This window comes from Alligator sinensis, unplaced genomic scaffold, assembly GCF_000455745.1.
Source record: "Alligator sinensis unplaced genomic scaffold, ASM45574v1 scaffold243_1, whole genome shotgun sequence".
In the NCBI taxonomy this organism is placed as follows: Eukaryota; Metazoa; Chordata; order Crocodylia; family Alligatoridae; genus Alligator; species Alligator sinensis.
Genome location: NW_005841841.1, coordinates 4,745,168 through 4,770,807, shown reverse-complemented (window position 1 = coordinate 4,770,807; position 25,640 = coordinate 4,745,168). Strand labels below are relative to the sequence as shown.

General features: G+C 39.5%; 1 protein-coding gene across 1 annotated transcript in view; it reads right to left on the bottom strand.

The window, feature by feature from the left end:
* The window catches only part of CFAP47 (cilia and flagella associated protein 47), a 757,346-nt gene that overhangs the window by 579,436 nt on the left and 152,270 nt on the right, over positions 1-25,640 (bottom strand). Inside the window, exons 25-30 of the mRNA XM_014520638.2 lie at positions 22,766-22,958; positions 21,866-22,075; positions 11,944-12,044; positions 8,834-8,968; positions 5,883-6,102; positions 4,892-5,101 (exon numbers count right to left, since the gene is read on the bottom strand). Of these exons, the coding sequence (XP_014376124.2) occupies positions 4,892-5,101; positions 5,883-6,102; positions 8,834-8,968; positions 11,944-12,044; positions 21,866-22,075; positions 22,766-22,958 (1,069 nt within the window). The remainder of the gene's footprint in view (positions 1-4,891; positions 5,102-5,882; positions 6,103-8,833; positions 8,969-11,943; positions 12,045-21,865; positions 22,076-22,765; positions 22,959-25,640) is intronic.

Below are 25,640 nucleotides of genomic sequence, written 5' to 3'. Positions count from 1 at the left end.
GCTCAGGGGCCCCACACCTCTGGGGTCCCTATGAGGCCTCCTCCAACCCCTACAGCCTCACCCAAGCCTCCGGTCTAATACGTAAGCCGAACATAAACTAGAGCCTCCTGGCTATAACTCAAACATAAAGCCTCCTGGCTAAACCATAGTGCCCGATCCTCTCAGGGCTATAGTGAGCTGTACTTGCAAGTCAGGCTTCTTCCCATATCTCGGCCAAGGGAGCTCCTGCCTCTCCGGTTGCTGGCAGGGACTGCCAGCCTGGTCTCAGCCCTGGGCTTTATAAGGGCCAGGCCCTGCCTCCTACAGGCAGCTGGCTCTCCTTAGTTGCCCCGGCAACCCGCAGCTGGGCTCGTTACCCTGGCAACACTCAGCTGGGCTCGCTATGACCTGCCAGGGCTCTGTCTCTCTCCCTGGCAGTTTCTCCCCTCTAGGAGCAGGCACTGAGGTGCTCTGCGACAGTTTAGAGAAGAGATATTCACAGTTGGCACTAAGGAAAACAAATAAAGCAACACTCTGGGTATTCAGAGGACATGTTTGTCAAAAGCAAAAGCCATACAGATTTGTCTTCAAAACATTTTGAAATTATTGCATTAGAAAGATAATAAATTCAGTTGATCTACTGAGGCAGGAACTAGACATGATTGCCACAACCTTTAATTGTATTTGTAGTGAAAGGCAACCCTAACACACCAAGTAAAAAATGAGGATGACAGCATTGGCCAGAATTTGCAATATCAGTAGTACTGATAGGAAGATTACTTTTAAGACATTGTTTGATTGTTCACTGCCTACTGCCTCTCTTCTATTTGACGTGAGGTGGCAAGTTTCAGTAGAACCCCATTCTTTCAACCAAGAACAGATTTGAAATGTAGTCTACAAATTTATGTCTGGGAAGACATCATGAATTTGAACTATCAACCCTGCCTTGCTGAAGGCTGCCAAGAGCACTGTTATGCCACTAATGTATGGGCTATTCCAAGTTATCTAGCATGCCATGAGTAAAAGAAAGGTGCTACTCTGCCTCTAAAAAAAGATGATAAGACTACATCAATGAAACCATATTATTACTGCTAGGTCCAAAAAAGTCTTTGTTTCCAGGTGAATCTCCTGTGTACTTCATAGCAGTGGCCAGGATCTTCAGTGCAGCATTAGTCCTAGTTCTTCCTTTATCAACATGGTATTACCATGTTACTCAAATCTATGATGACCCTGAATTTAAGACAACCCCCCTCCCAGTAATGAGATTCTATATATGGAAAATTTATGAGTTCTATATTTTAGGTATAGAATCTAATTATCAGAAGTTTGTCTTGAATTTATCCCCCTCCCACTGCTACAGCAGGGGACATAGTTGGGGGGGGGGGGAGACAGGGGTCAGGAGGAATACATTTGTAATGCAAAGGACCAAAAAATACTGCCTTTGAAATAAACATACTGTAGTAAACTGCATTTAGGCAAGTTACTATGGGTACCTAGACTTGGGTCATCCAGCATTGATGCATTTTACCTTTTTTACAAACTGCTGCAAGGTTCAGCACAGGTACTCCACAAACACACTTCTGAGCAGCACTTTGGCACCTACTCATATGTAGTATGAATACTACATACATACATACACATACACACACACATATAGAAAATTTTAAATTTAAAATCTGTATGTACATATACATATACATTTAAAATTTGCTGTATTCCAAGTCAAATTAGCCTAAACAAATTCCAAACCCAAGAGTCAGTCCAGAACCATACATGGCCCTACTAGTGGCAAGCATCCTCCACCCACATCTGGGGCTCCTGATGTTTCCAAAACCTTTGGTGGGCATCCTACTTGCAGGCCCAAGCCCGGAGGCTTGGGGGTCAGATGCCCCCGAGTTTTGCTTGTTCTCAGCCATAAGGCCCTGGGGCAAGCCAAGGAGGAGTCTCCCATTTCCGTAAAGTGGGGTTAAAGCCAAGACCTTCTCACTCCAGCAGCTAAGTGGGAGGTTTACTATACATTACCTTGGCAGGTACTATCCCCATGCCAGGAGAGCAGTCTTCCCCGGTGGGCCTAGGAAGACCACCTCCATGGTCACGGTGTTTCCCTAGCCAGATAAACATAGACTACAGTTGATCTGAGCCTTCAAGAGGTACTACATATGAAGTATGCATGATATTAGTCCAAAGTGAAAAGGTTAATGATTTCTCATATAGTTCACTGAATTGTGCCTCAGTAGAGTCAATATTGTTTCAACTCATGGCAACCCACAGCCCAGCACTGCTCAGGCTGTGTGTATATTCCAGATACCAGCCCACAAAGGATCCATATGCTAATAAGCCCCACTTCCCCTCCCCGCCCCCCACCTTTCACAACTGGAACTGGGTGTTGTTGTCGCATGTCCCGAGATCCTCCAAAAATGTACATGCAGATGCAGTGTGGGGCTGCCTGGTCCATCTCCACCCCACTAATCACATGTAACTGGCTGAGAAAGGGAGCAACAGAGCCTCACATCTACATAAATGCATATTAACCATGAGCAAATATCTAAGACTTGTGAAGAAACAAGTAATTAAAAACAGGAAAGGAAGGTGTTGCTCAGCTTTGGGAGTAAAGAGCAAGTAAAAATGTTTTGAATGTAGTGGTTCACCATGAGTTGAAAAAGAGTTGGTGCTGAAGCAGACTGTGCACAATGAGCAACAGATCTAATTGAAATGGGCTGTATTAATCTATCCTTGTATGTAGGTTCCCATCAGTATTTTGGACCTTTTGACTACAATCAAGCATTTTTGGTACCATGAGGAAGGTGTCAGGGCTGGCTCTGGCCCTCACACTGCTGGCTTGGTATTGCAGTACCTCCAAGCCCAGTGCCAATTCCCTGTGGAGGGAACACCCACCCATTGCTTTTTAAGGGCCAAAAAAATAAATAAATAAAAATGGTTCCCATCAGTAGGTTTGCCCGATATTGGCCATGTGTTTTACAGACATGTTAAGTCTGAGCTACATTCAATCAATTTCATAGTTGATTTCCATTACTGAGCACATGCTGCTTCTGGCAGAAGTTTAACAATAAGCAATAGATTAATTGAGGGAGGTTTTCATGTGTGCTAATATAATATGAAGGGCTTTTTTCCCCAAGCTGACTAGGAGGTAAAAAATCTCGCCTTATATTTGAGTAAATACAGTATGTTTGAACAGTTTTTTGTTAAAATGAGTAAATGTAACAAGCTGTGTGAAACACTTTTTATAAACTTCCATCAAGCTTTTGATTGAGTGTTTGACTAAGTTTATAGAATCTAATGAAGCAACTCAGTCTCCCTGGGAAAATAGAGTTATTGAAAGAACAGGTCTATAATGGAACAGAAATACTCGAATTAATGGCACATAAACAACACAATTTTCTGTTTTTACAGCATTTTTACAAAGCTTCATCTTGCAAACAACACTGCTTAGTACTGTGTGGCTGATGGATTAGGATAGTTATGCAAATTTTACTAGATGGCCATGTATAGGTGCCAACAGATGCTAAAGAACAGTGGACTGCATTTTTCAGTTCTTGCCATCTGCATCACAAGATCTTGACATCATCATGATAGGATAAGACTAACAATGAGGATATTCATAGGTAAGCCACCCATTGGGACTGGTTCAATTCTAGTATCTTTTCTTGGTCAACAAAAGCTTCTCTGGCATGATAAAATGACCCATGCCCATTAGTTTGCAATGGTACACCCTACGGTAAAGGCTTACCTGTAATTTGATTAGCTTTAATGGCAGCTATATCCCTTTAGGATTTATTTGCCTTGAGCATGATGATGGTGAGGATGATGAACATAATCCTCTCTGCAGCTGCAGGTATAAGAATGGTATTGTCCTGGCTGGGCCAATTGATTGCTCAAAGAGTTCAGCCTTCGCTCAACTATCTATGCTATGAAATCTACATTCTCATTTCATGCCCTAAATTCTTTAACCCATACCTTCATTTCTTATCCTCTGCCCAAAACAGCAAAAATTTGTGGTGTGTGGGATGGACCCAGACCCTGTGTGCCACACGCAGCGCCTGTGGTGCTGGGTCCAGCCCACACACCACATGCAGCACAAGGCTTGAAGACGGACTGGCATATGCTGCAGGCAGTATGTGGGGCTGGATCAGACACTTGTGTTGCACATGGCACAGGCAACCAGCATGGGGCATGCGGTACATGAGGCATCCTACTAGGCCGGCCCTGTGCACTAGCTCTGATATATGGCCCCAGTTGGGCCTGCAGACCGCCCAGCCACAGGCCAAATGAGTTTGACATCCCTGCTTTACAGGAACCAGACACTGAGGAACTGCCAATCCCTTGTTTCATTAAACTGTGATCCTTTCTTTCAGATTCAAATCTGGCCACAACCATCCATCCCTTTGTAACCTTCAGGCTAGATTACTGCCATGAGCTCAACCTGGGACTGCACTTGATAACCTAGCTGCAGCTGGTTAGAACAAGGATGGAGGGTCATCAAGAGATTATAACTCCAGTGTTCCACAGTCTGCACTGGCTTCCAGTGGTTTTCAGAGCACAATTTAAGGTGCTGGCTGACCTATGGTCTGGTCCCTATGTACCTAAGGGATTTCCTTCTTTCTTATGCCCTATAATGATTCCTAAGGTCAGCAAAGAGCAGGCTCTCCTGCAAGTACCATCAGCGCACCAAGTTCATTTGGCAAAAAAAAATGGAAGGTTGTTCTCAGCAGAATACATCAGTAACAAGTTCACTGAGCCTAATTATAAACAAAACTTTGATGACATGAGCAAAAATTTACTGTAAAAATACAGTTCGAAAACAGCATATTATTAATCTGGAAAAGGTATCTGAACTACTAAAAGAATAAGAGACATGTGAGCAATTAAGTATTTATCATACATATATTCTTACTTGAGGAAAGTGAGCATTGTAGAATGCTGCCAGTGGAGCTGTACCACTCGCTCAAGAGGATCAGAGGGCAATGACTGACTTGTAGTAATTCCTGGTAACAGCTGTCCACTCAGATGGAGTAGCATGTCATAAATAGTCTTAGTGTCTTTGCCAAGATTTTGTTTAAAACCCTTTTCTTGGGATGAGGTCATCTGAACTTTACATATATCACTAAGGAAGGGAAAAACAACTCTAAGTTTTTATTTACATAAAACAGGCTTACATTAAAGCAACTATAGCATTGGCTGTGGTGAATTCCTTAATAAGTCATTTAGGAAAGAACAGAGGAATGCATTATAAAAAATGCAGCACACTGGTTTTTATAGAGCTGATATGATTTTTAAATTGGATAGACTAATAATAAAACAGTAAATGTATATTAGTCTTCACTTCCTGCCAAGCACAAATTAAAGTTCTGATTTTCACCAAGTTCATAAACCCATATGCATTTAGTTCCTAACTGCATTAGAAAGTGCCCCTTTCCTTACGTATTAGCAAAATAGCTAGGACCTGCTGAAGTGATTTAGCCAATGACTGAATTACTTGAAGTTTCAGGGATGATGATCAGACCCTTTTCTTGGGAATGTGTTTGGTTTCATTTATATTTTAAGTTTTATAAAAAGCCTTTCTCTAATAAAACTGTAACATGCATGCATTATAGAGCATTCTCATTAAAAAGGACATACAGTAAGTCTCGCCCACTTTAATTAGTTATTCATATACCAAAGATAACTTATTACATGGTATATAACATGGACACTCAAGACTGTCCAACTGCTATTACAAAATAGAGCTGCTTCTAAATACAATCTATATATAATGGTTTTTAACCTATGCAATGATCATTTGTTAATATGAAATTGTTTAAAACTGCATCCAAAAAAGGTCAAGTATAATACTTTAATTCTGTAGAATTTTTCTAAGGAATGTCTTTAATGAGAATTATTATTACCATCTTAGTGAACAGGGAATAGAAATAGGATTGGGCCCCTTAGACCAGCCAAAGAGAGTAAACCAGTTCTGAACAGCAGTTAGGACTTTCTGAAAGAAGATAGATTCCACTCTATCCCCATCAGGAAAAAGAGATTGTTCAAATGTATTCTCTCTCCCCTTGCTTTGGCTGGCGTCTTCATCATTCTTCTCCCTTTCATTTTCAAATGCATTTTCCAATTCTGAATAACAAAAAATTATTCAAAAGATTACCCATCATTTTCTAGTACCAAAACAGTATTTTTTTAAAAATATAAATGTTGTTCATGCAGTAAGGGAATAAAATAAAATAAAATTTGACTTATATTTTCAATCCTGATACAAGTGAAAAGGATACAAGTTTTTGCAAACATAAAATAGATTTCTTTATTTTATCCTTATTTTAAAAAGCAAAACATTTTTACTGTACAACCAGGAAAAGTTAAATACAGACCATTCAAGCAAAACATATACATTCGTGCATAGTAATACTTCAAAAAATTTTGATTTATGATCCAGGAAAGTTCCATATACCTCTCCTCCCTAATGGTATAATAATACAAAATCAACCAATTCACTTTTTCACTTTGGAATACTATCAATAAGACTATTTCATATCCGCTTACTGTGTATGGCTACTCAACTCCCCTACTTCCCTAAAAACCAGATGTAGCTGGTTTATATAGCATTGCTATATTACACTCGTGCTCAATTTTTTGGCCATGCAGGCTGGATGAGTGGCACAAGACCAGAATGCAGGTCAGATCAGACCCTGTCCACCAAGATCAGGTCCTCACTGTCTTGGCTAGCACACAGCCTCCATCAGGCCCCAAGAGTTGGGATCAGGTCCCATGCTGCCCTGTGTGACAGACCTAGTGCACAAGACCATGGCCTGTGAGTTTTCCCTGTAGACTAATGGAGAACTCCACAGGCCAGATGACATGGTGTTGGGGGCTAGATGTTGCATATTCTTATTCTGGTGCACATTTTGCATATTTTTACTTTGGTGCTTCAGAAAATCATTTGAAATGTGATAGCTGATGGCTAGAAAATGATATTTCGAGATTTGCTTTTAAAAACTAAATTGTAGGCAGAGTAGATATGTATTAGAACAATGGTTCAGGGGAACAGCAAGGGTTAATGGTTTCTTAAAAGTCTTCTTGTGACAAAGTTGCACGTTCTCAACCACTGTGTCTGAACCTAGCAGACAAACAGGCTGGGAAATTGAAGACATGCAACATACTGTTCCCTGAAAAGCCATAAAGATACATAACAATGCTGACTCTGCAGCATTACCATTAGGCCACAGTGACCAGCTGCAAAGCCCCTTGGATTTCAGGTTTTGGTGGACAAACCAAATTAGGAGGCCGGGGATGCCCAAATTAAGACACTGATAAATGCCCAAATTAAGATGTATGCATGTGATGGGTTTGTGGAAGCAAAGAAATATACTGACAGAACAGAATGTAGAAAGTATGACAACCACAGGGAAACCAATAAATGGTACCCAGAAATGAAGACTCATCAGGAGGAAAAGAATGCAAAAGGAAGGATTTTCAGAGCAGCAGGGGGGATCTGAAGGCCACCGTGGAAGGACACACCACCAGCCTGTCTCCCCCATTCTGTTGGGAGGTGGAGAAGGTCCTGAGAGGAACCTGAGGGGCCACCATGGGCAGAGGGCAAACCACTGGCCCGTCTCACCTACCCCATGGGGGGGGGGCGAATGGGCCTACACCCTTGAGCTCCAATCTGCTGATATCGGACATTCAGGAAAGAACCACAGAGTCAAGCTGGCATACTGGCTAGGCGTAGCTTTCCTCTGTGAGCCCTGGCCTGGTAAATAAGTAGAATCAGAGGGATTGTTTTGTTTGCTTTGCCTGCATTACCCTTATCTGCTATCACTGTGTATCAATAAAATATGCCTATTATCAACTGAAAGAAATTGTGGTTGGTCTTAGGGTTTGGGTCCACCTGGAACAAGGTATCTGGGTCATAAATCCAGTGCCAACAACTGCTAGTGACACGGTAATAGACATTTTCTTTGCTACACTAGTTACTGCAGTATTTCTTTAAATACAAGTATTTTATCATCATCATCATCTTAATCTTCATACTTCATAAATAATCCATTTATACTTTTCATATGAAATATATAAACATACACTGTGTAGTTTTTATTTTGATCTACACTAGTTTTGATCTACATTATTTTAAAATATGTTTAGGAAATCTTGTCATATGATTTAGTTAAAACCTTAAGTTAGCCACATGTGAGGTTCAACTACACTGCAAATGCATTTTGCACTGGGGAATATTCAGGAATTTCTGACTTTTAGAACTTGTTTGCACAATAACCTTGCAAAGGGTCAATGCCTGTCTCTTATCTATACTGAATAGGACTTTACTTCTATCTGATATCAGTGGAAGAGCTCCAGCCATGCATACTACCCAATGTGAATAAGAACATCATCCAAAGTTTTCAACCAGTTGTTGGCACAATATAGCCACACATCACAAATTTAGTATTAGTTTACTAACTACGGCAGCTAATGTTCCTCTCTCAATCTTGCCTAGCAAATGGCTATCATCCTGAAAACAGTTCTGTATACAGGGAGTATTATTTTGTACAAACAAGACCCCTAGACATGCTGTGTAATTTGTCAGGCTGATTTTTCTCTCAAAGAAATTTCAGCAAGACAGGAAAGTCCAATATGTATTCTCCCTCTGTATATATACCTTCCAGGCATCAGTCTCCGGCTAAGGCAGGACGGACTAGTTTCCTAAACAGTCACAGGCTACATTTATACAAAATTTTTTGGGCAAAACAAAAGATATGAAAGACTTTTCTTAGGAATGTTTAAGCGTTAAAATAATGAGCAGAAAAGCTGTAGTGAGAACTACATGTATACAGATAGACATTCATTGTCATTGTACCTGAAGGGGAATCTTCATAGGTTGAGCTAGTAATTGCACCAAAGGAACTGGAGGAGGTACTGTGGGAAACTGATCCTGGATCATAACAGGGATGCAAAATAGTTTCTGCACTGTTGTGTGTTATCCCATTGTGGTCTACAAAATACAGAATTTTGGGTAGAAGTTTAATATTAAGGTACAATAAAATACAAATTATCAGGCACTTATTAGTAGTTTACAAACATAGTTAGCTGCTATTAAACCTTTGTTTCTTTTGTGGTTCAGTTAAACCGTCAAATAACAGATCTGCCTGGGCCAAAGATAAATACCTCACTTCTCTAAAAAGTAACTGAAAAAACTGCCTGCAATTTTCTTCACTAGCTATATGCTCTACCTCTTGTACCTCCGCACCTACTAAGGAAGCCATCAAGGAATTCTCCTAGCTCTAGACTCCTAAGCCCAGAACAATATAGAATCATAGAAAATTAGGGCTGGAAGAGACCTCAAGAGGTCATCTAGTCCAAGCTCCTGCTCAAATCAGGGCCATCCCCAACTAGATCATCCCAGCCAGGGCTTTGTCTAGCTGGGCCTTAAAATCCTCCAAAAATGGATATTCTACCATCTCTCTAGGTAACCCATTCCAGTGCTTTACCACCCTCCTAGTAAATAAGTATTTTCCTAATTTCCAAACTAATCCTCTCTTGCTGCAACTTGAGACCATTGCTCCTTGCTCTGTCACCTCTCACCACTGAGAACAGTCTAACTCCATCCTCTGGAACCCCACTTCAAGCAGTTAAAGGCTGCTATCAAATCCCTCCTCAGTCTTCTGTTCTGCAGACTAAATACTCCCAGTTCCCTCAGGTTCTCTTCTTAACAGGTGCCTTATTTCAGTCACTCAAACTGAGAGGTGAAAATACACTCAATCCCATACACTTTACAAACCAAAGCAAATTACAAAACAATTTACACAATCCTCTGCTCTGTTGAGGGTAAGTAGGAGTCATAACAGTAAGATACATATCTTTGGAGAACATGAATTACATCTAGAAAAACAATTCAAAGAACATTTTTGCAGAACAGTTCTCCTCTCTAAAGGCAGCAATAGGAAACAGGTTGGTAGTAGAAACAAAGCTGTAGTAGAGGAATACAAGCAAGTGTGGTTGAGAAAGGTAGTGGGGATGAAGCAAAGGAGTCCTCAGGCCCTACTTGTCTATGACAGGTTAGGGTACATGCTGTTGGTGCCTCTGGGCACTACGACTTTTAGCAGTGCAAAAGGCTGATTGTGGACTTTTAGAAACAGGTTAAACAAAAAGCCTTGTGATACACTCTTTTAGGCTATACAAAGAGCTATTAACACTTGACTGTCCACATATTAAAATGTGAAATCTAGTTTTAAGAACCCCTTAGTCAACTTCAAGCTATGCCACTCCAAGGTAGGTTTATCTGTGATTTGTGTTACCCAGCTCACATTACAGTAATGTGTGACTGCTCTGCAGAGATAAGGCAACCAAATTTTACTCCTTCAGCATCCCAGGATGCAATATCCCCTCCCACTTCTTGCCTGGATGGGGTGGGGGCATCCTAGATTGAGGCAGAAGCAGAGGCAGGGTCCCCAGAACTCGCTGTGTTGGGTCAGTCTCAGAATACTGACCATTGTCCCTTCTAGTAGTATGGTGGGTGGTGAGCTGGGGAAGGAATCCAGTCCCTCCACTAAGCTGCCTGAGCAAGTTCCCCAAAAATGCTTTCCCTCAGTGCTCCCAGTTCCCAGCTCCCCCCCACCCTCAAACACATGACCAGTTCCCCCCTCCCCCCACAACCCAATCCCAAGTTATTAAATCATGAGAGGTTTTTTTTTTTTTAATTTTGCTTATTTTTAAATTTTTTTTATTTTACCCTTCAGCAGCTGAATTACTTCATTTTACCACCCAACCCTCAGCCATCAACCCCATTCCATCTCTACCTCCCCCTTCATTACCCAGCCCCCCATCTCATTAAATTTCTGCCTTCCCAAACCCACTTCTCCAACCAACCTCCACCTAAACCAGGGATAGATGCCTGTCCTGCCTCGCCAGCCCTCTAGTGGCAATCACAGTTGTGCAGTTTGGGGATGATCAGAGATGGTTTGTAGCTTTAACCTGTGACTGCTCTAAACTTGATATAACATTAGCACTAATCAACATCATGCAGCACTTGGTATAGACTAAGGGTAATGTGTAACAGAATGAAAAACAAAGCCATGCTGCATTTAAAGTATAATTCTATGTATAGCACATTACAAACCTTATTTCTGAACATTTCCTGGACTGTTTTGAGTACTTTTGAGTGTAACTTCACCATTGTGCAGATTCTCATTACTTGCCTTTCCTTGACCATTCCACACAGAGAACGTCAATGGCCAACATAAACGATATATCTAGATTCTCAAGTAAAGACTTCCCCTTTGACAGTGCAAGTACCATCCACATAATTAGAACTTAAAATTTTACATCATACTAATGAAATACATTTTCTTCAGTATTTTCATAGTATTCCAGAATTTTTTAATGAAGCTTTGAGGAAGAAATTATTTTTCTGTAAAATAATTATTAAACATGCTTAAACTGTTTCCAACAATTGTGTAATTACTTTATCGTTAAATTATGCTACTTATTTTTTTACTCCTTCTTCATAACTTGTCTGATAGAAACTGGCATGGAAAATCAATCATAGCTCTCTGTTTGCCTAATTTTAATTATTTTTTTTTTCTCCTTATTGGTTATGTTAATCTTTCAACTAATATTCAAAAATGTGTTCAACTGTTCTGGGAATGAGTTGGTCTAATAAAAGGTATAATTTGGAACCAAGAGTTCTAGTTTTTTGTAGTTCAACTGTTCCGTAAACATATTTTTTCAGTAAACTACATCTGACTGATGTTTTTATATACTTCCTTTACCTTTCAACAAGGATACATATACACTTTAAGTCCCCATGCATTACAAAAATTTAATTCTTAATATTCCCTTATAACAGCTAAGGAAAAATAAATTCCCTGAAGAAATCACTATAGCTATGATAGTGTTGAAAAACCTAATAGACTACTGTAGCTAACACTGTTTGCAAAGAGATTAAGTGATGAAATGTTCACAGCTTACCACTTCTCAGGATAATTTGTTGGTCCGTGCGGTGAAATGCCAAGTATGGATATGCAGTAAGTAGACAGTTCTCTGCTGTTGCAGCAACTTGAAGTGAGAACCTTAAAAAAATCCATTCCTTCAATTAAATGAAAATCTCTCTTTCATTTTTTTCTAGCAATTATGGCTATTTTCCAGATATGTTTTTCAGATGTTTCATGGAAAAGCTTACAAAAGTTTCCTAAATGTCAGATGAGTTTCTAAGCTCAAAAAAAGAGTTAAGGGAAGAATTATATTTCCTTTTGTTCACCTAAATAGCAACTTTCCAACCATGCAAGTCAGGGGTTAGCAACTGATAATACTGAAAAGTGGGTAAGACAGGCAGTGGAGATGAAGCAAAGGAACCCTCATGCCCCTGCTTGACCTATGGCAGGTTAGGGTGCTTGCTGTTGATGTGTCTGGGCACTATGGCAGGTTAGGGTACTATAGAACCACTGGATCTAGCCCACTGGACCCCAGGGGCATTAGGAGTGGGACTTCAGCTGCAGGCACTGTCCCTGTGCCTTTGTCAGATATCAGATAGCAGTAGATTGCAGCCTACTAAAGGTCATGCCTCCCTAAACTAGTTAGTCTCCAAGGTCCCACCCTACCCTACCTTCTGCCTGACTTCAAACTAACACAGTAAACCAATTTTCTCTCAGCACAAATGAGGCATTACCCAGTCCTTTCTCCAGCCTTTTTTTAAGCTGGCTTCCAGGCAGCCAAGAATGGAAGATATATGGGCCAGGAAGAAAAGCACAAACTAGAGGTTGTGTGCTTCAGTGAGATGGCTGGTTGACGCGGCTGCTGGCACTCTCAAAAAGAGAAAGCCTGGATCCATGTTCCCAGTGGAGTTAAAACTTCTCCACCTATGAAAGGTGCAGTTTCAAAAGAAGGGCTGGAAGAGAGTGGATAAAGCCTGATCTGTTGTTTTATGGGTGAAACACTGTGCTAGGAAGTCAGAGACATGAAGATTCAACCTGCATTGGGCAAGAGAAGCCTAGAATCTGGGTCTGCTGCTTCCTGGGTCCTAACAACTCAGCCACTGGCGCTAAAAAATTGGAGGGCTCTACCACTTGCCATTTCAGACATATGTGGATAGCCAGTATATAGCGTGTTTTGTGAACTTACACATCCATAGTGCAAAGACAGGGCCACAAACAAACAGGTACATAGCTGTAGGACAGCCACTGGGGGTCACAAAAGAGAAGTGAATTTCTCCCTTCAAAGTAGCAGTGAAATCTCACCTTGGAAAATTTACACTTTTAATAAGCTTCAAAGAGCAGAGGCTAAAATACTATTTTTCCCACATCCAAAAGTGTTTTACACTAAATATGCAAGAATCATTAATCTGAAGGTTCAAGAGGTAGAAAGGATTTGTCAAAATAAATTAACTGTGTCCCTCTGAACACAAAAGCAATTAAAATTACAGTTGATATTTATAAGCATACTAAACAAGACTGCTATCTTGCTAAATGTATTTTATAAATTTTGACACTGGGGAGCTTTATTGCAAACCAACTTCTATTTTGATTTAATGCTTGTTCTATAAGCAGATAAAGAAATTTCAGAATCAATATTTAAAAATAAGAGGTTCAATTTTAAAACACTGAGATACTGAGATAGTGACCATAGGGCATTTTATACACATGCTTTGGGAGGCAGGGGGGAGGGGAAGTGCTTTAATTAGAGCCGCTCTAATTAAAGTGCCTTCAGCACCATGTACATCAGCATCCCAATGCTGAAAAATAGTGGCAGGGGTGCTTTAACTAAAGCTCAAACGAGCTTTAATAATAGTGTCCCCACCACCATTTTTCAGCACGGGGACGCTGATACACGTAACGCTGGAATCGGCTGAAGTGTGGTAATTACCATGCTTCAGCAGACTCGATTAATCAAGTCTGCTCTGAAGCACTGTAGTTACAGTACATCAGAGCAGCCTCAATTTATGTGTATAGGCACCCATAATTATTAAAGTATGGCAGAAATTATTTTATAAAACTCCTATACTCAGTATGGTTCCTATGTTGCATCTTATGCAACATAGCAGTTATGTCTGAGGTATGCAAAATTACCATATGCCAAGTTGTCTGAAATTCACACATCTATACAAGGTACTTTTAAAGAAGCAGTTATCAGAAAAATGTTCTGACAGGTATCTCACCTGAGCATGCTGAGAATTACAAAAATATATCTTTCACTAAAACGATTGAAAATATTCCCTACTGTTTTTAAATACATATTAAAAGAGAACTTCTGCACTTTATGTCAGTTTTAAAAAATGTAACAGTTTTAAAACAAATGTATGAAAAAACTAAACATGCTACAAATATAGAACCTGTTACAAGCAATTTTGGTTAGAAATCAGCAAAATTTTTCACCAATAATATACAGTCATCATTAACTTTGCTATATGGTAGTCTTCTTAAACATAGTCTGAATGTCTCGATGGAACTGGAACAAAAGGAGCCAACAATTTTTGCCCTCCTCTAAAAACTTAACATCTTTAACACTACTTCCAAAGTGGCCCTAACAGATAGGATGCCAAATTAGAAAGCCAGATCTACCACTCCAATCATAAATATTCAGGATCTGGATTCCCATTTCATAGTTAAATACACTTCTCTAAACCATTACATTTTACAATACTTTGCTATGTTCTCAGGCTGTTTCAACACAATGGATTTTTAAAGAAAAACTATATTTCATTTGTTTCATTTTAAGAATTTAGGTTTAAATAAGTTAAGTGATATACAGAATCACAGAAAAATAGGGTTCAGAGGCACCTCAGGAGGTCATTCTGTTTAATTCCTTGCTTAAGGCAGGATAATCTTCAGACCGGATACAATGGCTCTGCAGCCTGAATTTGACCTATGGGCCAGGGGTTGAGCATCCTGACATAAACCACGCTTTAAAAAAATATTCAACTATACATTCATCACTAGACAGAAACCCAACATTCATCTGCCTTCACCTCCTACCAGTCCTCATGGAAATCAACAGGCTTGGCCATCTGTTCAGAAGGTATCCCTTAGCCTACAAGAACAATCAAAACAAGTCTCTTGCCTCACCAATGAAATGCAGGAGTTAAACGTCAGTTCATAGCAAGAATCTACTTTCTAACTGCCCAACTTCAAATTCCTTCAAAAATACTATATCAAGGTCTGTTAAGACCTTGATAGTTAAAAGCCATTTACCACCACATAAGGCCTTTTAATTTGGGTGATATAAATAAAATAAATAGTTATCCTTAAGATAGCCACATTTATGGATATCCACAGTAAGAAGCCTTGTGAAATGCATAAGAACAGGACTCTTATAAATTAATTATTGTTCAAATATATTGCTTCCACTGATCTGCATTGTGGGATTCCATACCTTGATGGATAGCAACAGAACATATTTCTAAACAGTTTCCTCTTGTGACAGGAATGCATCCCTGTTTCAGAATTTTAGAATTAAGGACATAAACAACTCCAACCCCTACATGTCCTTCATTCCTTTCTGAAGCTGCATTCTAATAAAGCACATAAGATCGTGAGTAGTCCCATGGTTTCAGTGAACTATTCACAGGCTTAAATGCTTTCCACTGAAGTGCTGGATCAGAGTTGAAGTCTGAGCACATCCTTTATACTCCCAAACAGAGGGAGCTGTAAGTAGAAATGGTTTAAAATTTTAGAAAGTCTATAGGGTGATGTATCTCTTCTCCTTTTACCAGTTGTTCATTTCTTTTTAATGGTAATGGATGGCTTTTGTGATGCCTTGCTACACATTGTAAGAATACTGATCATTCTTACACTGGAGAGTGAACTGCTAAGACAGTTGCCAGCTCAACCTTTACTGAGCTCAGAAGGCCTCATGTATTCTAGTTCTAGCAAGTATTTTCAAATATAATGAATTCTGTTTGAAAACAGTAGATGAACTCACGTGGAAAATGCATTTACCCAAGTTTTCTATTTAAATCATTTCCACTGCTAATAAGGATGTTTGAATATACTAAGAATAGATTCTCTGATGCAATTAGCCACTCAGCTTCTGCCAGACTATGGGGTCTCGAGAGCAGTATCGAAGCAAAAAGCTAAGTCATCTGATGCTAATTTAACTGGAGCTCCAGTCTTCAAACCAATGTTGCCTTAGCAAAGCAAGAATTATCAGTGATTTTCTGATGTGCTGTTTTTTCATTTTTTGATAAGCTTGGGAATCAATGAATCTGGAAAGATTACATATAGCAACTCTGTCCAGGGCAACAGAAATACTGTATTAACTTGTGTAGCACATGCATTTTTTCCCCAAAAAATAGCCCGTCAAAATTGCGGTACATATCTTGAGTTGCACTGGAAGAGAAGCAAGAAGAAGCAGTATGGCTGCCAAAGGCTCTGCTTTTCTCCAACCAGCAGTTGGCAGGGACAGACTCCAGTTTTAACATCCTACAACTGCAGTAGCTTTTGGCAGTAGCTTTGGCTAACTTTTGGCAGCCAAAAACTGCTCCCAATTCGACAGTGGCTGTGGGAGGCTTAAAACTAGCTTTTGACTGAAGTAGCAAGTAAGCTGTTTAAGGGTGATTGAATTGTTCCATGAGGTCTTCCTTTGACCATGACTCTAGAAAAACATATTCTCTCTCTTTTTCTGAAAAGTATCTTTTTCTGCAAGCTTTCAGACACACACACCCTTCCTCGGGCTCAGGGAAAATTAAAGATGGTAAAAAGTCCTCACAGGTAGAAAATTTCATTTTAGCACAGAGGAAGGTTTTCCTGAAACAAGAAAGATGCCAAATTTTAGCTGATTTGGGATTTAAACTTCATTGCTCAACAACAAGAAAGGTTTCTACACCTCCCTGCCTTTCTGCCATCTGACACCACCAGGGAAAGAATCCTGCCTTATCAGCACGTCAAAGTGCAACTCACAAAGACACTCTCACGGACCCAGAGGACCAGACTTCCACCTTCAACTTCCTCTGTGCAAAAATGAAGTTTATTTTCTACCTATAGGGACTTTTTAGCATCTTTAATTTTCCCTGAGCCTGAGGAAGGGCGTGTGCGCCTGAAAATTTGAAGAAAAAGATATTTTTTTCAAAGATCTCTTAGTTGGTCTAATAAAAGGTATCAACTCTGAACCACAAGTTCTAGAGTTTTGCATTCCTTTTTGTCTCATTTGGGGGCATTCTGTTCTTTAAGAGAATATGTTATATGCATAAGAGCAACTAGACCATGACCAACCATGGTTGTAATGTGGTCACACTTTCTGCTATATGTGGATGCAAACAGCCTACATTTGGGACCCTAATTTCTGAAATACTGTCCACATTTTTCAGGGACCACAAAAGATTTCTTATAAACTTTCTGAGGACCTCAATTGTTAAACTCAATATAAAAGTAGGTGCAAAGCACTGAGAATGGGGTATCTGTGAATTAAAAAGCAAAACTTTACTGCCTCTTGACACAAGGGATTGGATGTTGCATCTATCATATCACTAAACTTTTGTATCCTTTCAAAACAACTTGCAGATATTGCATATTGTCCCCAAAACATCCTCAACCTAAACAGACAGGGCATCAATATTTCCACTATTAAATAGGGATGACTTGAAGGAAAAACATTTTATAAAGCCTGAGGACTTCATGCAGGGCTATGCTGGTCTTTGCATATCATCCCAAGAACAAAAATTATTTCTCAAAGAAAGCAAATGAAACACTACAAAACTAAACTATGGTTAAATCTAACAGCTATGCTACTATACTTCTACACCACAGGTGATCTATCTCCAGCCCATGGGCTGGATTCACCCCATGGGGCCATGTCATCTGGTCCATGGTGCTCCCTGCAGGTCCTGAAATCTGGCAGTGGGGGAGCAGTGGCAGCAATAATTTCTGTAGCTTTCAGAGTTGCAGCAATTATTGCTACTACTGTGCTCCCACTGCCAAATTTCCAGACCCATGAGGAGTCCTATAGGTCAGATGTCATGGCTCCATGTGCTGGATTGTGCACATTGGACAGCGTCAACATGCGGAACTGGTGTCCATGGATGGATCTGGCATGCAGGGTTAGTGTTCACAGCCAGATCTAACACAGGGAGCTGGACCAGTGGAAGGGGTTGGCACCTGTGGACCAACCCTGCAGAAAAATTACATGCTGAACCCCACCCATAGGATCTGGCCTGCATATTAGCCATCTGCCACTCATCCAGTCCATGGGACTAGAAGTTTGAGCACCACTAATCTACACAATAAAAGTCCCTGACAGCAAAGGATAGCCTGAGGGCACAAGTCAGACCCTGTGCGAGAGGAGCGATGAACAAAGTGGCCCCATGAGCATGGGCGAGTGAGGAGGCCCAGTGGGGGCATAGTAGCCCAGTGAGGGGCTAGTACTGAAATAGGCCTACAGTTGTACAATCACTCAGTCATTGCTCAGGTGAGGGTAGCGGGAGATACCAAACAGACTGTGCTGGGGTTGACTGAGAAGAGGAGAGCTAAGCCCGAAGCCGGGTGAGGCCGGGCAGCATGGGTATGGCCTCTGAGAGAAGGCAGAATAAAAGAGGCTGGGTGAGAGTCAGTGGAGTGAGTGGGACCCCACTGAGAGAGGGGTAGCATGCAAGTGGCCCTCCGGGGCTGTAGAAAAGAGCTACAACTGTGTGCCCAGTTTGCTCCAGCCATAGGTTGGAGAAGTAACAGAGTAACATCTGTGAGGTGTGGGACCATGGAGGGGAGGTCAGAGCAAGTATTAGGCACTTGTCAGCAGAGTGACTAATGGGTAGCCTCCCACATTAGTAACAACTCTCATATTTTTCCATCAAGGTATGGCAGGAGAGTGAAGCGAGAGGTTACCCCAGAAGCAGGGTGGGCGGCAAAGACCTGATGAGGAGGCCACCCTGTTACACAGACCAACATTATTATTTTCATGTCCTCTAAAGCAGAATACACAACAGTAATTCTAGGATGTTTTGACAATCCTAAGCATGAATTTGCTTTTGTGAGCTTAGATGTTCCTTAATGTTAGTTTAAAGCTAGTTCTTTATTTAATTTCTTTTTGAGAAAACATTACATTCCCTTTTAAGTGAATGGTGGTATCCTTTATTTCATTTTAATAGCAGTATAGATAGCAAAGTTTATTATGTAGTAAAAATGCTTATTCCTCTATAACAAGGTTTGATAAGCTGCTACTGCATCATATAAAAACAGTTATTAAAACTAACTATTGTGCATGCTCAGCAACTATTTTTCACAATTCAACATTCTCTTGTCCTACATGACCCTTTTTTTCATACCCACTAAAAGGTTTAGTGCACATTTATGAATCACATCCCAAGTAATAGTTTATTTTAAAAGTAAGTAAAATGGGGCTTAAGAGAAAATTCTTAGTGGATTATTTATATTGATCAAGGCAGAGAAAAACCCACAAGCACAACAACTTAAATATTTATACAGTCTTTGCATAAAAATAATTAACTTTTATGTTTAGGATAAATCTAATGTTGAGTTGTTACTCTCAGTAATTTGAGATTGCAGTGGAAATAGTGAGTGGAATTTAATTCTGACAGTAAGTAGCTATGAATCATCATAGCACTTATCTGCTCTTGGTACAATTGTTATTTTAAGATGAAGGCAATTTCCACTGAAAAGGGTAGGTGTAAAATTATTTTAATCCCTTGTGTTATAGTGTTATGCTACAAGATGTAAACAGATAGTGCTACTTATACACACAGCACTGTTGATTTGTTAGCAATAAATCACCAATAAGTATCTCATCTTTCATCCTACAAAACCCAGCAAAAATAAAGTTAATATATATTTATTCATTTGGAAATTACATATCTGCAATTCTTCCTTTAAATTAATATGTTGGGTCAAAGTTATATACAAGAGTACCAATCCCCATAAAATCCAAAATAGACACCAGAGACACAATTAGATTAAAAATGAACATTAAATATTTTAACAAGCAGTTATTAAAAAGACAAACATAGAGTTCATAAAGTAACAATCATATACATCCAATCCTCATCTGTTCCTATACTAGCTTTCTAATAAAAGTATCATTTGTACTGTTTTTCCAAGATACTGTGAGTCTGCTCAATTGCCAGATCAAGGGATCAAAAAGAAATTATACCCCCTGGTCCAAGACTGGAAAGTTGCTTGGTAAGTTTCTTCACCTTTCTCAAGGATGCTATGAGTCTTGGTTTTAAATACAAGGAGAAAAGCTATTCAAAATTTAAGATAAATCTTGTTATAATTTAAAATGCTGAGCAGCAGGACAAATGGTTAAACATTGGGTAAACATTTGGGTAAGTAAATTTGGGCTAGAAATAAGATTTCTATTCAGATTGATGTGGCTCTAAAAAAAAACCTCCCAATATGAGTGATGAGGACAAATAAACATAATGAGCTTTAAGACAGAGATTGATAAAATAGAGATTTATGAAAGGGATGATATGACATAATTGCTTGCAATAACAATGGAGGGGAATAACTGACCCAGGAGGAACATTTCCAGTCCTCTGTTTTAAAAGCATGTAATTTGTCACAGCTTGGCCTCCATCATGTGCAGACAAAAGACTGCTCAGGTCAGCTCCCTGAGACAAGAAAGAAATCTGGGAGATAACTAGTGAACCCACCTAGGAAGAATGTTTTTGCAGACCAAGACACCCTGGATGTTAGTATGAAAAGAGGATTCAATTTTGTTATTAAATAAAGTTTGTACTGTGCAGGCATAGTCTCACTAAAATTCAGTGAGATACAGGCTCTTATGCAGCAAATCAATGGGGTGTCTCAGAAATTTTCCTCTAAATGCTTTGTAATGTAGGACCTGCATTCCCAAATCATACTGTTTTTAATAGTCATCAGGACTTTCCAACGTCTAAGCACCTAGGGGACATACAACCCACGAACTGCACCAGCGGGGAGTCATGGGCTAACATGCTGCATGGATGCACCACACACCAGCAACACCTCCCACCCATATTGCATCACACACCAGCACCACCCCCACTAACTGCAGTGCACACACAGGAACCCACCACTGAACAGGAATAGAGACATTTTCTAGCTCTATTTCTCTTTCTGTGGAAGCTCTTGATAGCTTCCATGTATTCCCTGAAGATCTACAGAGAGAAAGTGGAGCCATCAGGATGCCATTTGGACCATGAAAAGGAAGGAAGGATTATGAAGCATAATGACAGGAGACCAGACCATTCCACAGCCAGAAGTATCTTGTAAAAAAGAGGGGGTCAAAGGAGTGAAGATTTCACTGAGATTTTTTTTGAAACACAGCCAAATAATTATGAAAGCCAGCCAGTTGTAATTTCTTGTCAACAACTACAGACCTGGCACACGCAGGAAACACTAAAAAGGTTCATGCATCCCTGTACTTAGTTGTATTTCCTTCAGTACAATAAAAACCAGTGTGAATTATGTAATAAATATGTTAGACCCATAAGGGGCCTTCATTCTGAAATACCACAAAGCACTTCACAAACTTCAGTTGATAGAAACAGTATATTTTGTATATAAATGCTTCCCCCCTTGGAAGACTTGAACAGTACAAATAAATTTGTTTATTTTTTTTAAGTTGCAAAAGCAGTATGGAACAGAAACATTATGATTAATTTACTCAAGAGCCCATTTTTCTAAGACAATCTGGGGGAAACGTAAAGAGTTACATACAGAAAACCTAATGGTGAAACAGGAATTGAAAACAAGATTTTTAAATTGGTAACTTTAGATGACTTAAAACTGAATAACAAAGCTGAACTATGTACTTTGGTACTGGAATCTAGCAGGAAAAAAGGGTATTATTTTATATTAGGGATTTTTTTTCCCCCCACAATTAACTCAAAACCTGAGGCTTATACCTCACTCACTTCTGCTCAACATGATACTATGCTTGAAGGAACTTGCACAGAATACAGTACCTGTTTTCATCTTCATCAATGAAGAATATATTCCCCAAAAACGACAGTGGCTTAGATGACCTGAAGCTGATATGACATGTGAGTCCTACATTTGAGCCATCTGAAGAGACAGCAATAACTTGGCCTTGTGGGAACTGCACAGAAAGGGGATTAATCCCATTACCACCTTCAGGTTCAAGTTCTGGAATTTCAACTCGCAGTGCTGATTGCCTATGTGAAAAACAGCAACAATTATGTTTAAATCCTACAAAACAAGAGTAGCAAAGTTGATTGACACACTTGCTTTTCTCATGTAGATACAAAAGCTATGATCATAAAACAATTTTGGCTCAGAAGTTCTGGTTACCTGAAATGAAATGAAAAAAATTACATCTTTCAACACTCGACAGGCCAATTTATTTATTGATGTACTGAGGTTTTCAGTAGTGACCCACTGTAGTTCAGCATTCAAGGGAGAACAATTTCTACAAACCACTGTGATAAAAAAGACTTAAGACTTCTTAGCTTAAGAACCACAGATATCTCCTACAGCAGAAAGTTGTGACTTTTATTTAATTAAACTTTATTAACACAACAAACTGTTTTTCTTCATAGTTTTCATGAACTTTCCAAAAGAGGAAAAAAAATCTGATACAATAACCTGTAATAAGGATGACAACATTTCTGAAGAACAAAGCTCATAAAGAAATAATTTACCACAAGTACAACAACGATGTTTAATCAGGATGAAGAGGTGTTAATTGCAATGCTTTTCTCATAAACATTACATTTTCTCCAACTGAGATGAAAATAATATGAATATCAACCCATCCACCCAATTATCAGGCAACATCTTTGGTGAAAAAAAAGGAAGCATATCACAAACCTCATTATAACTGGTACATTTAGTTGAAGATTTACCTTGGGTAGTCTAGTGGAATAATATTCACATCTGTCCCTGTTTTCATATCTAGAGGAACAGGCATCAGTATCAAAATTGGAGGGTCAAAGCTTATCTTGGGTGACTTGACAGTACCAAAGAGAGAGAGCTTGTATTGATATGGACTATCATTCAGAAATACTGCCACTTCAGCTGTATATATCCCAGGAAAAGCTGACAGAAATTGGGGAGAAAAAAAAACGACACTCAAATATGTTACCATCAATATATGGATCATTTAAAGAAACAAGTTGGACAAGGATATTTTTTATCAACATACTACTTTAATATTCAGAATACAGCCTAACATGTAGACTAATCTTTATTTACTGAAATTAGCATTAAGAAGTGACTTTTCCCAAGCACACAGAAACCTTTTCCTATATTTTTTGTCCACAGTAAAAAGTCCTTTTTGACATTCTGAAGTTTCTATAAAATTTCTGGAAAATGTAGTGTTTTACTTAGTGAGAATTATAGGCATATTCAAATACTATAAATTCACACAATAATCACTTTTTATACAAGGAATAATAGTTATAAGCAAACATAAGTGACTGAATAACGATGTCATCAGAAAAATGGTGTATTTGGTGAATGTAAGTTACTTAATAGTAATAGTAGTCACCTATTAGTAACTTGCATACAATGGATAATTCTAAAACTAATCATATTTTATGACATACAACAGTTACCTTGTTCCTAAAATTTAGGCCTCTAAAATTGGGCTGCATCTTAAGTAGGGAGGCTAAGTTTTCTGCCCAGAATTAAAGCATAGAGACACTGTACAATGCCTGTTGCTTCTTTTCCTTCTCTCCAGCAGCTGTATGGAGGGAAAGGTGGAGTACAACAGGAGCAACTTGGAGGCAGGAGGTTCTACCCTCCCCCGCTTTGATTCCTGCTCCACCCAAAGCTTAAAACTAACTGCATGGCAGCAGAAGTGGCATTTCCGATGGAATCAACTGACTTCATGGCTCAATCAAATCTACCTGGTTTCTGCCTCTTCACTCCACAGGTTTTAACCACCATCTCTCTTGTTTAATAGTCCTGATATTCAATTCAGCAAGTTATCCTTACTTCAGCAATTTTGCTGTCTGTTACCTACTCCTAGTCTCTCTTCTCCTATTTCATAACCCAGCCAACTGTTTTTAGCTCTTTTCAAAATCCTAGGTCTGCACATGGAGTTCAGCTACAGTTTCAGCTTCTGGCTGAGCAGCCAAGAGCCACTGACAATTCAGCTGTGAATGAGTTAGAACTGTAGCTTCCACTTGAGCAGAAAGGTCAGGTGAGCAAGCTCAATATTAGGCTCTATGCCTACATTAGGCTCTATGCAGCTATAGCTTTGGAAAAATCTTTTCTTTTTCATTCAGTTTTCTCAAAAATAAGGTCTGTGTTTATTTGAGGACATGTGGTATGTGAGAAAGTGTGATACTGCGTTCTCAAAGTGTCCTAACACTTGCTTCACCCTGCATCCTTCATCATTGTTGCCTTCACAAATTCTTCCTTACCTACTGCCTTTCTATGCATTTTCTACCCTTCCTTTCTCTACAGTGCTTAGCAGCAGGAAGGGGCCTACTTTCTGCTGGATAGCAATAGTCTCTTCAGCAATAGTTACACTGTCATCAGCTTCTGTCCCCATCATGCATTGGAGCTTAAAAAGTTTTTACCCATCCCCACATGCTGGAGAACTAACAAAGACAGCAATTTTGAGGTCTTCCCAGTTCATGCCTTTCGTAACTAGAAAAAAACCCTCCCCCTGCCCCCGCCCACAAAAAAAAGTCTGCATGCCACATGTTTTGGTAGTTTTGCATTCCAGGGCACTTCAGCTTCATTTTAGGAAAAATAAATAAATAAAGCACCCCTCCCCGTTAAAAAAAACCACACAAACTAACTCTTCTCTTTTACCCCCAACATTCACCAAAGAGTAACCAAGAGCTGGAAACACAGTCTGATTTCATGAGGCATAAATGCAAAAAATGTGGCAGAATGAACAATTTTATGTTCTGAATCTGTATGTGAACATGCACGCACTCCAACCAAATACAATGCCAAGGAGTCCTGAGCTGACCCTTATCTCAGACAATTCATCACCATAGTCTCAGAAGCAAGTGTTATTATCTGTACCTGCAAAAGAAAAAAGAGGCTGTCTGCCTCTTTACAATGGCCTAGCCCACACTAAAAAAAATAAATAAATAAATAAATAAATAAATTTCATCATGAGAGAGGAGGCAGGAGTTCTGTGGAAGCCCATGGCATACATGCAACACACAAAAGGGTAATATGCCATATCATTATAATCTGGGTGACATTACAGGGCACAGCAGCATGTCAGATGCCTACCTGGAGGAAACTCAACATAATAAGCATAGTATTGTCAGTTTCCAATAAGGGTCCAATTCCCTGTTAAACTGGAACTGGATTTAAGGAAAGGCCCATCCCTTAAGAAGCTGGGAAAAGAGATTAGGGCTCCTAACATTGGTCAGTAAAACATCTCCCTTTTTTCCATTCCTTTAACCTTCATATGACGGGAAGGTAGTGAAGTCTCAATACAGAGCTTGCACCAAGCCTATACTGTGAGAAAGTTGATGACAGCTCTCCCATAGGTAAGATGTCCTTCAATCTTTAATGATTAAAAGATTGCAGAGAAATAGCAAACCAGGAAACAATACACAGTGTACATGCTTTTATACTACTGCTAGAAGTCTAAGATCAAAGGTGGGAGAACTTGAATATTTAGCAGTAAATAATGATATTGACATAACACGTATCTCTGAAACATGGTGCAATGAAGAAAATCAGAGAGAAGCTGTAATAACAGGGTACAAATTATATAGAAACAACAGAATAGGTCATACTGGT